Here is an 11,669-nt window from a genome sequence, read left to right as displayed (position 1 = left end):
GACAGCTTCTGTTTTCCAGAAAACCAAACATAGAAAACCTCAGGTCCATTGCAAATTTATTATCCATGCAATCCCTACCCCTATAAGTGACCTGTGGAACTTCCTCTGAAACCTAGGCTTATGCAAGTCAGTGTCCCTTTCAAGGAGAACTTCTGGGCTGGGTGGGGTAGTGCACACCTGTAATCCCAGCAACTCCGGAGGCTGAGGTACGAGGATTGCAAGTTGGAGGCCAGTCTTAACAACTTAGTGAGGCCCTTAGCAACTTAGGGAGACCCTATCCCAAAATAAAAAATAAAAAGGGCTGGGGATGTGGCTCAATGGTTAAGTGCTCCTAGATTCAATCCCCACACCAAAAAAAAAGGAGGAGGAGGAGGAAGAGGAGGAGAGAGCTGATGGGATGAATGGCCTGTGACACTACAGGCAACAATGACAGCCCCAGTTCAGCTCCTTTCAGATGATTGCACCCTTGGTTTACCTGATCTGCCTGCCAGCAAAGTCACTACCCTCAACAAATTGTGCGCATTCGGCTACCTCGGACAGATCAATTGCGTCTCTCCTTTAGGCATTAACAAACTGGAATCAGATGTCAGATCCCGTGTATGCTCACGCAAAAGTCAGTCTCTAGGACTGATAATGTGACACTCTTTATTCATTTAGCTGGGGTGGGATTAACAACAAGTGTTTGCTGATCAAAATAACTATGATATATTGTTTTTTTAAAAAGTAAGTTCCACAGAATGAGAACTGTCACCATGCAAAAACATTGTTTTTTGTACTGAGCAATGTTTTACCACTGAGCAATGCCCCCAACCCTTTTATTCATTTTTTGTTAAAATTTTTTAGTTGTAGTGGACACAATACCTTTATTTTATTTATTTATTTATATGTGGTGCTGAGAATCAAACCCAGGGCCTCACACATGCTAGGTAAGTGCTCTACTGTTGAGCCACAACCCCAGGCCCCCTTTTATTCATTTTTAGCTTGAGATGGAGTCTCACTATGTTGCTCAGGCTTGCACCAGGCTTCAACATGTAAATTGTAATGAGAAAGATAGCCAGACACAGTAATACCAGATACATGGGATGCTGAGACAGGACGTTTGCAAGTTGGAGGTCAATTTTGGTAATTTAGTGAGACCCTGTCTCAAATTTTTAAAATATTTAAAAGGGCTGAGACCCTTTTAAGTGACACAGGCCTTAATCTCAATGATTTGGGAGGCTGAGGCAGGAGGAGCCCAAGTTCAAGGCCAGCCTCAAGAACTCAAACCCTTTCTCAAAATAATAAAGGCTAAGGATGTAGCTCAATAATATAGTACCCCTGGGTTCAATCCCCAGTACAAAAGAAAGAAAGAAAGAAAGAAAGAAAGAAAGAAAGAAAGAAAGAAAGAAAGAAAACCTGACTCTATGATGTGCATGTGCATTTTCCAACATGATAGAACTTTGACCATGGAATTCTCAAAATAAGAACTACCGATTATTCAAATATACACTATGAAACAGAATATGTGAATGAATAAATAACTAAGGCTGAATAGATTAGTGCAGTGATAGTGCACAGGTTTCCTGTGTGTAAAGCCCTGGTCCCAGCACCAACAGCAACCACAAGTAAATTTATTTTATTTTCAATAAAATTAGATAAATGAATTTAAAATTGGGAATTTAGTAAATTCAAGGATTTTCATTTTTTTGAAATACAGATGTTTTGGAAAGTTAAAATTTACTTATTTACTTTTTATTTCTTTTAGGACTTTTCTTAGGTAAAGACATCTGGTATTAAGAATATTTTTATCTCTAAAAAAATCAGCTCCTGGGAGAGAAGATCCAAAACAAAACAATCATGAATGACTCTCAGCAAGGGCTGGAAGTTGATGACAACCTCATAAAACCAAAAAGCTCAAGTAAGTTAAAAAAAAGAATCTGGGTGCGGTGGTATACGCCTATAATCCCAGTGGTTTGGGAGACTGTGGCAGGAGGATCAGGAGTTCAAAGCCAGCCTCAGCAAAAATCGAGGCACTAAGCAACTCAGTGAGACCCTGTCTCTAAATAAATACAAATGGGGGGGTGGGGTTGTGGCTCAGCGGTAGAGCCCGCGCCTAGCACATGTGAGGCCCTGGGTTTTATCCTCAGCATCACATAAAAATAAATAAACAAAATAAAGATATTGTGTTCAACTACAACTAAAAAATAAATATTTTTTAAAAAATAAAATAAATACAAAATAGGGTTGAGGATGTGGCTCAGTGGTTGAGTGACCCTGAGTTCAATCCCTGGTACCCCAAAAATAAAGACCCAGGGGTCTTTACCATTGAGCTACATCCACACATCTATTTATTTATTTTATTTATTTACTTATTTGTCTTTTAGTACTGAGGAACCCAGCAGTGCTTTACCACTTAGCTACATCCTCATTATTATTTTTGTTTTTTCAGACAGGTTCTTACCAAGTTATTGAGGCTGGCCTCCAACTTGTGATCCTACAGCTTCCCAAGTTGATTATTTTTCCAAGTTTATTACAAATATTTTATATCAAAATGGCAAAATAGGTGATAAAAGAAAAGAAAAAGAGAAGATGCCAGATGTGGTGGCACATGCCTGTAATTCAATTGTTTTAGGAGGCTGAGAACAGGAGACTGCAAATTTAAGGCTATCCTGTGCAACTTACAAAGAACCTGTCTCAAAATAAAAAAAAATAATAAAAAAATAAAAAAAAAATGGGGCAGGGGCTGGGAATTAGGTCAGTGGTAGAACATCTCTGGGTTCAATTGCTAGTACTGCAAAACATAAATGAATATAAATATTTTTTTAAAAAGGACTGCAAGCATATATCAGTGGGAGTGTACAGCACTCACCTAGCATGTGGAAGGGAGTGGGTTCAATACCCAGAATAATAATACTGTTAATAATAATAACAAAGCCAACTCATAGAAATTCTTTACTCTCATTTTAGATGACACAGGCATATCCAGTTCACAGAATAATTGGATTGGCCTGAACCAAAATGTAAATCTGCCTTTGGAGGATGTTGTTAATAGCATGAGCTTTGAAGAGACCCTGAGTTCAGTTCTACAATTTTTAGCTCAAGATGCACAATATATGGACTGCCTGCAACATCTCCACAGCACAAAGACACTTAAAAAAGGCTTCCTAAAGCACTCCAGTGCTTCTCCACATTCAGGTATTGTATGGGGCTCATTAATGTGATCATTTTCCTTAATATACCTAAAAACAAATGCACTGACATTGTATGTGGGTCAAACAATACAGAAGTGTCTGGTGTACAGTGCAAAAGTGTCTCTCAATCACTTCCATTTCATTTCATTTCATTCCCATTTTATAACCACTGTTAGAGTTATGTGGATGTCATTCAACTCTCCTTCCATACTTATTCAGTCATGTCATTCAAAATTTTTGCATCCGTGAGATAATACTAAAACATTTTGTAATTTGCAAAACACCTAATTAATAGAATAAGTATAAAATACTTATGCATTCTTCCATTATGAACATTAGTTTAAAATCCAACAACAGCCAGGTGTGGTGGTGCATGCCTGTAATCCCAGTGGCTCGGGAGGCTGAGGCAGGAGGATCACAAGTTTCAGGCCATATTCAGCAATTTAGCAAGACTCAGCAACTTAGGTAAGACCCTAAAAAATAAAAAAGATCAGGTATGTAGCTCATAGTAAAATATCCCTGGGTTCAATCCCCAGAAAAGAAAGATCTGGGTGAGGAGGTGTGCCTATCATCCCAGCTACTTAGAGGGCTGAGGCAGTAACATAGCAAGGTCCAGGCTAGCCTGGGCAACAATGAAACCCTGTCTCAAAGTGGAAATTTTTAAAAAGGAGATATGCTGGGGGGGATAGCTCTGTGGTGGAGTTTTTGTCCAGCATACACAGGGCCATAGGTTATATCTCTAGTAATATAAAACACACACACACAAAATCACAAACCAAAAAAAGGGGAGGGGGGGAAGAATAAAGAAAACATAAGTGAATTAATTTCAATTTGTGCCTTTTATGAAAATATTCCACGATTTTGATAATGGACTTTCCCTTTCCTCTCTGCTTTCCACCAATACACAACATTGATACAAAAATCAATACATTCTAATGTGTCTGTTGGTTTTATTCACAGATCTTGTCACTCACAAAGAACCAGCTACGCCACAGAACCAAAGTCCAGAGCATTCTCCCGAGTGTCCTAGTGAAGAGGAAGGAAAGGAGGAGCGCAACTGGAGAGAAGAAGCCAAAGAAGAAGAAGAAGAAGAAGCGAAGCTAAAAGACACCCTGAAAAATGAAAAGGAACATGAGGAGCTGTGTCCCAGGAAGAGACCAGTCAGCAAATCCCTCATGGACACTCTTTGGGCAAAGTTTAAATTAAGCTCCTGCCCCACAGTACAAGACAGGCTGTCACTCTCATTTGAATTCAGCATGACAGATAAACAGGTATAAGGACCTATTCCTTCACAGACAAAGTCATTTCTGTAGCACTATTATGCATATAACCAGTATCTTGATTCCTGTACTAATCACCCCACCTGCCTCATTTTTTGCAGATACAACAATGGTTTTCTAAAAAGAGGAAGAAGTACATGAAAGAACTGTCTGAGCAAAAGCGCAGCAAAAGACTCAAGAATAAAAAAGCTTCCACACATAAAACTTCTAAGTTGCAATGAAGGAAGAAGGACTATATTGACTGTCAGTTCTATTTGTGTTTCCATAGTAACTGAGGGTCCTGTCACTCTTTCATGTCACAGCCCGGAGTACAAAAACAATTTGATTTACTGCTCATTTTACATGTAGTCGTATATCACACATACGCTATAGGCATTCGATTTTTATTGTTTTGTTTTGCAGTAAGGGAGATTGTACCTAGGGCTTCGTACATTGGTGGGCACTTAAGTGCTGCATCATTGAGCTACACCCCCAAATCTTAGATTTTTATTGATTGCAGTACAGAATTACATCAGCTTAAGTCCCAAAGTTCTGAAGTTTAATTGCTGTGTTGGCGAGCCAGAGTGCCAAATAATCCTCTCACCTTTTTTATTTTTTTTTTGGTACCAGTGAATTAACTCAGGGCGCTTAACCACTGAGCAACATCCCCTGCCCTTTTTTATTTTTCATTTTGAGACAGGGTCTCCCTAACTTTCTTAGGTCCTTGCTAAATTGCTGAGGCTGGGTTTGAACTTGGGATCTTCCTGTCTCGGCCTCCTGGAGCCACTGGGATTACAGGGGTGCACCATTACACCCAGCTTCCTCTCACGTCTTCAAACCTTAGAGGGTCTGCTGTGCATCTCTCTGCTTTTTGGCTAGAAAGCCACACTATATCTGTCTTGGCAAGTACAGGCTATCCTGGAACCTACACCAAGGGTGTGCAGATAAATAACATTTTTTGAGACTGTCCCAGGCAGACACTACTGTCAAAGATGGCAAAGTAGTGGCCACCTGGGTGGAGCCCTTATAATCAGATATCCAGGAACATCTCATATTAGCCCTTGAAGAAGCTAAGAAGGAATTCACTGCCATTGTTTTTTGGTTTTTTTTAAATATTTATTTATTTGGGTTTTTTTTTTTTTTTTAAGTTGTAGTTGTCAATACCTTTATTTTATTTATTTATTTTTTATGTGTGCTAAGGATCGAACCCAGGGCCTTGCACATGCTGGGCAAGCGCTCTACCACTGAGTCCCAGCCTTAGCCCTTCACTGCTACACAGTTTGAAGCAGCAATTTATCCGAAGGATTTATATAGGTAAGCCACAACTTACCTCTAGCAGGCCAATTAAGTCTTCTGAGGCATTTATGGGACATTTTCAGAACTGACCTAAGTGAGTGTGTAGATAATTCTGTTAGCTCCATACTAATTCATTCTATACTTTTCTCTGGGACCGAGCTGTTCTTGGTATGTTCTTTGTTTGAATCATAGCTATTTACAGCAATATTCAAATTAAATGGAAACACTTCATGATATTTCCTTATTTTTGAAAAGTTTATCAATATCAGTGATGATAAGAATTTTTATTCCTTGTATTAGCAGATAAATATTGTTATTTTGAGTCATAACTCCTGGTTTTGTCAAAGAACTCAAGATGAGACTTATGGTCATTTGACTTTGTAACTTAATTTGATTATCCTATAAATTTTGATAGTCTCATTTTATTTTTACTATTATTGAGTCATTTACTGATATGTACAACTGTTCCCTTGTAAAATCAATAAACTACTTGTTGCAGTTTTTGTTGTTGTTTTTCTTTGGGTTTGGGGAGGGCATTGTTTTTGGTACTGGAAATTGAGCCCACGGGCACTAACCATTGAACCACATCCTCAGTCTCCCCCTTTTAATATTTATTTTTTAGTTGTAGTTGGACACAATACCTTTGTTTATTTATATGTGGTGCTGAGGATCGAACCCAGGGCCACTCATGTGCTTAGGTGAGCGCTTTACCATTGAGCCACAACCCCAGCCCTCTCCCACAGCCCTTTTTTTGTATTTTATTTAGAGACAGGGTCTTGCTGAGTTGCTGACGGCCTTACTAAATTGCTGAGGCTGGCTGTGAACTCAATGATCCTCCTGCCTCAGCCTCCCAAACTGCTAGGATTATAGGCATGTACCACCAGGCAGCAGGTTGCAGTTTTAAACAACAAAACAAAAAACACCTTGGTTTATCACTGCGGCTCACATCTATAATCCCAGCTACTCAGGAGGGAGAGGCAGGAGGATCACAAGTTCAAGGCCAACCTCGGCATTTATGGAGAACTTGACTAAAAAATAAGAATTTTTTAAAAGAGCTGGGAATATAGAGCAGTAGTAAAGCACCCTTGGATTCAATCCCTAGTACCAATAATAATAATAATAATAATAATAATAAAACCATGAGCTGGTGTTGTGACTCAGTTGTAGCGTGCTTACCTAGCATGTGTAAGACAGTGGGTTTGATTCTCAGCACCACATATAAACAAATAAATGAATAAAGTTCCATCAATAACTAATAATTTTTAAGTGCACATTTAATAATAATAAATAATAATAATAAACCAGTATGTGGTTTCTGTTGCTTTTATATGCCAAATATATATATATAATTTTTTTTCTTTTTTTTTTTAGTTTTCGGAGGACACAACATCTTTGTTTGTATGTGGTGCTGAGGATTGAACCCAGGCCGCATGCATGCCAGGCCAGCGCATTACCACTTGAGCCACATCCCCAGCCCCAAAATATATTTTTGATAATTGTCTTTCCTCTCTATTGGTGATTTTGGAAGGAATTAAGAAACAAACAATATCAACTTTTTCCCCAAGTATTGAGAATTGAACTCAGGGCCACTCTACCACAGCATTATATCCCCAGCCCTTTAAATTTTCTATTGTTTTTGTTGTTTTCTTTTTGGTACTGGTGATTTAATACAGAAACCCTCTAGGTACTGGCAGAGGCGGTCCAGGTACTACCAGGTAAATCCCCAATCCTTTTTATTTTGAAACAGGGACTTGCTAAGTTGCTGAGGCTGGACTCAAAATTGAAATCATGTTGCCTCAGCCTCTTGAATAGCTGGAGTTATAGGCTTATACCACCATGTCCAGCTAGAATTCTTATATATTATTTATATATATTTATGTACTATCTTAGTTGATAAATTTCGAGCAGAATACCATGTACCATTATCAATCCAAGGGAAGCAGACACGAAATATCAATATGTCAATGAGGAAAGGAAGCCCAAACCCTTCCACCCATTGTATCTCAGTATTGGAGTGCCATGAAACACCACACAGACACAAGATGCATCAACACTTTACTTACAATGAAATGAGACAGAGCAAGATCAGCTTCAATATCATGCATTGAGAGTTCAGTGTGTAGCTCAGTGGTATAACGCTTATTTAGCATGTCAGAGGCCCTGGGTCTGATCCCCAGAGCCACAAAAAAAGAAAAAAATATGTGCAATAGTTCCCATAGCAGTTGCTACTGGCAGCTAGCTCAGGGTAATTAATTATGTACATCCTCTTCTAACCCAATAAAAGGACCAGTCCCCTCCTCTTAGAGGACAATTATGGCATTTGACACAAATTCTTAAGCAAAACAAAGGAACATGCATTCAGTTTACCGAGGAAAGATATTCCCACTCAAGGCGATGAGCCTCTGGGTCTCACTTTGTCCTTTCATGTATTCACTTCAAAAGCTGTGTTTTTTACTGTAATCTGGGAAATATTCCATGCTCCACCAATTTGTGTTTCACATGTAGTGTTTACACACTCTTAATGTTCTCTGGTGTGAGATATATAGATATATATATATATTTTTTTTTCTACACCCATACCGTCCTTCCTTACCTCTCATCTTTTTTTTTCTTTTAAGAGAGAGAGAGAGAGAGAGAGAGAGAATTTTTTAAATATTTTTTTTTTTTAAGAGAGAGTGGGAGAGAGAGAGAGAGAGAGAGAATTTTTTAATATTTATTTTTTAGTTCTCGGCGGACACAAGATCTTTGTTTGTGGTGCTGAGGATCGAACCCTGGTCGCACGCACACCAGGCCAGCGCGCTACCGCTTGAACCACATCCCCAGCCCCAATATTTATTTTTTAGTTTTCGGAGGACACAACATCTTTGTTTGTATGTGGTGCTGAGGATCGAACCCAGGGCGCACACATGCCAGGCAAGCACGCTACCACTTGAGCCACATCCCCAGCCCCAACTTCTGATCTTTTTTTTCCTTTAACAACACTTGGGATGGAACACAGGCTTCGACACCCTAGGCACATGCTCTACCACTGAGCCTACCTCTTTGACATTTTCACATGTGTTTTAGGAAGAGCCCTGCATTTTTCAATGGAAATTATTTTCCAGATCTAATATCTGTTGATATATGTTAAATACATGGACAGTGTTATGAAACATCTGTCTGACACCATTCTCATGTATAAATGAAAAAGTAACTCATTAATTTTGTATAGTAGAACAAACAAGAAATAAGGTATGATAGAACTAGGTGAGGAGATTCAAAGGAATTTCTAAACATGGTATTTTTACCCTATTGTGGATCTGAAGTTTTTATTATGTGTGTTCAGTGATTTTATTTAAGAAAAAAATCAATAAAGAAATTACCAACCTCTGTGGAAATAAATTTAATGGGTTTAATGCATTTCGAAAACTGTCATGCACCTCTGAACAACCCTTTCTACCTTCTCTGCAAACTTGATAGTGCTCCTGATTTTGTTTGGGGTGTGTAATAAATTAGAGGACCAAATTTCTTCAGTTTTTTACAGGAGCAAGTTAGAGGGTGAAATAAGGAAGGCAGGGAAGACAAGAAGATATCAATGGATATGATAATGACTGGGGGCTGGGGGTGTGGCTCAAGCGGTAGCGCGCTCACCTGGCATGCGTGCGGCCCGGGTTCGATCCTCAGCACCACATACAAACAAAGATGTTGTGTCCGCCGAGAACTAAAAAATAAATATTAAAAAGATCTCTCTCTCTCTTTAGAGAGAAGATGGGAGGGGAGGGGGATAGTAGAGGATAGGAAAGGTAGCAGAATACAACAGTTACTATTATGGTATTATGTAAAAATGTGGATGTGTAACCGATGTGATTCTGCAATCTTTGTAATGTTTTGAATAACCAATAAAAATAAATAAATAAATAAATAAAAGATAATGACTGATAAAATAAATTAGGGGTCAAATAAGAGTATGGAAAATTATTGAAAAGGAAATTTTAGAACCAGGCTCAGTGGCACACACCTATGAGTTCAGCAACTCAGGAGGCTAAGACAGGAGGATCTCAAACTTGAGGTCAGCTACAGCAACCCTTAGCAAGTTAGCAACACCCTGTCTCAAAATAAAAAATTTAAAAAGACTGAGATGTAGCTCGATGCCCTTGAGTTCAATCCCCAACATCAGAGAAAAACAAAACTTAGGGGCTGGGGTTGTGGTTCAGCGGTAGAGTGCTTGCCTAGCACATGAGAGGCCCTGGGTTCGATCCTCAGCACCACATAAAAATAAAATAAAATAAATGTATTGTGTCCAACTATGACTAAAAAATAAATATAAAAAAAAAGAAGAAACTTAAGATCATAGTTATCTCCCACTGCTCTGGTCACTCCCCAATTCCATCAGAGATTTAGACATAGATATGATTTTTCATAATTCATATGTATTAACCCTTCTAACATCTATACTCAATATGTATATAAATATATGTAATATATAAATATGCATATTTATTTGGGTGATACTGAAATTTAAAAAATAATAATTTAAAAAAATTTAATTATTGGTAGACCTTTATTTTATTTATTTATATGCTGTGCTGATGAAGCCAGAATTAGACAGGCAGTCAGTATAGATAGGTAAATTGAGTCAGGTGATCAAGGAGACCAATTTGAGTGAGTCCGGGAAGTTGCAGACAGTCCCCTGAAGGACTGAAATGATAATTCCTTCAGAGCTCTTCCTTCACCCTTATCAAGAACCTGCCCCTACTCCAACCTGTTGCCAAAGTAACCTGTCCCAGGAATTGCCCTTCCCCACTGGGAGCTATAAAGTTGTTAGTTAATGTGTCCTGGGCTGCACCATCCTGCCCTTCCCCCTTCAGCCCTCCTGTTTCCCACCTTTTTACCATCCCATGGAGCATTCCTGGGTCTAGTGAGCATTCCTGGGGCTAGTCACATAGGCAGGAAGGAGAAAAATAAGGGGGAGAGAGCAGGAAAACAAAGGAAGCCTAGGACATAAAAAGGGCCGAACACCTTGCTTCTGGGGATATCAGCTATGGCCCGCTTCTCCCTCCAGGGAGAAGTCTATGTTAGCCCTTTTTAAATAAACTCTGCTTTATATGCTTGCCTCAGTGTGCTTCTCTAAGGTTCAAATTTCAACATGTAAGGCAGGAGAACTCATGATAACCAGTGGTATCACTGAGAATCGAACCCAGTGCCTCACACAAAGTGCACTACCGCTGAGTCACAGCCACTGATACTGGATTTAAAACAGAGGCACTCTACCATTGAGCTATATCCCAAACCCTTTTTGGTTTTTGTTTATATGTATTTTTGTTGTTGTTGTTGTTGTTTCTTTTTGGTACCAGGTATTGAATCCAGAGTGCTTTGCCACTGAGCCACATTCCCAATCCTTTTCATTTAAAAAAAAAAAAAAAAATATTTTTATAAAGAGAGAGAGAGAGAATTTTTTAATATTTATTTTTTAGTTCTCGGCGGACACAACATCTTTGTATGTGGTGCTGAGGATCCAACCCGGGCCGCACACATGCCAGGCGAGCATGCTACCGCCTGAGCCACATCCCCAGCCCTAAAAAAAAATTTTGACAGGGGCTGGGCACAGTAGCACAAGCCTGTAATCCCAGCTACTCAGGAGTCTGAAACAGGAGGAGTTCAAAGTCAGCCTCAGAAAAAGCAAGATGCTAAGCAACTCAGTGAGACCCTGTCTCTAAATAAAATACAAAATAGAGCTGAAGACATGGCTCAGTGTTTGAGTGCCCCTGAGTTCAATCCTTGGTATCAAAAAGAAAAATTGTAACAAGGTGTTGCTAAATTGCTTAGTAACAAGCTGGCCTGGAACTTGTGATTCTCCTGCCTCATTCACCTGAGTCATTGGAATTATAGGTGTATGCTTCCATATATTTTTTCCCTTATACCGGGGATCGAACCCAGGGCCTCTTGTATGGAAAGCAGCAAGCTG

General features: G+C 39.1%; 1 protein-coding gene across 1 annotated transcript in view; it reads left to right on the top strand.

Annotated features, from left to right (window-relative positions):
- The first annotated feature begins 426 nt into the window (after nt 1-426).
- Nucleotides 427-11,669, top strand: part of Nanog (Nanog homeobox) — a 28,302-nt gene continuing 17,059 nt past the window's right edge. Inside the window, exons 1-2 of the mRNA XM_076855318.1 lie at nt 427-613; nt 4,131-4,311. Coding sequence (XP_076711433.1) covers nt 427-613; nt 4,131-4,311 — 368 coding nt within the window. The remainder of the gene's footprint in view (nt 614-4,130; nt 4,312-11,669) is intronic.

The sequence above is a fragment of the Callospermophilus lateralis genome, chromosome 4 (assembly GCF_048772815.1).
Source record: "Callospermophilus lateralis isolate mCalLat2 chromosome 4, mCalLat2.hap1, whole genome shotgun sequence".
NCBI classification, from domain to species: Eukaryota; Metazoa; Chordata; class Mammalia; order Rodentia; family Sciuridae; genus Callospermophilus; species Callospermophilus lateralis.
The sequence above is the reverse complement of the archived record's forward strand: the minus strand, read 5'-3'. Positions and strand labels throughout refer to the sequence as shown.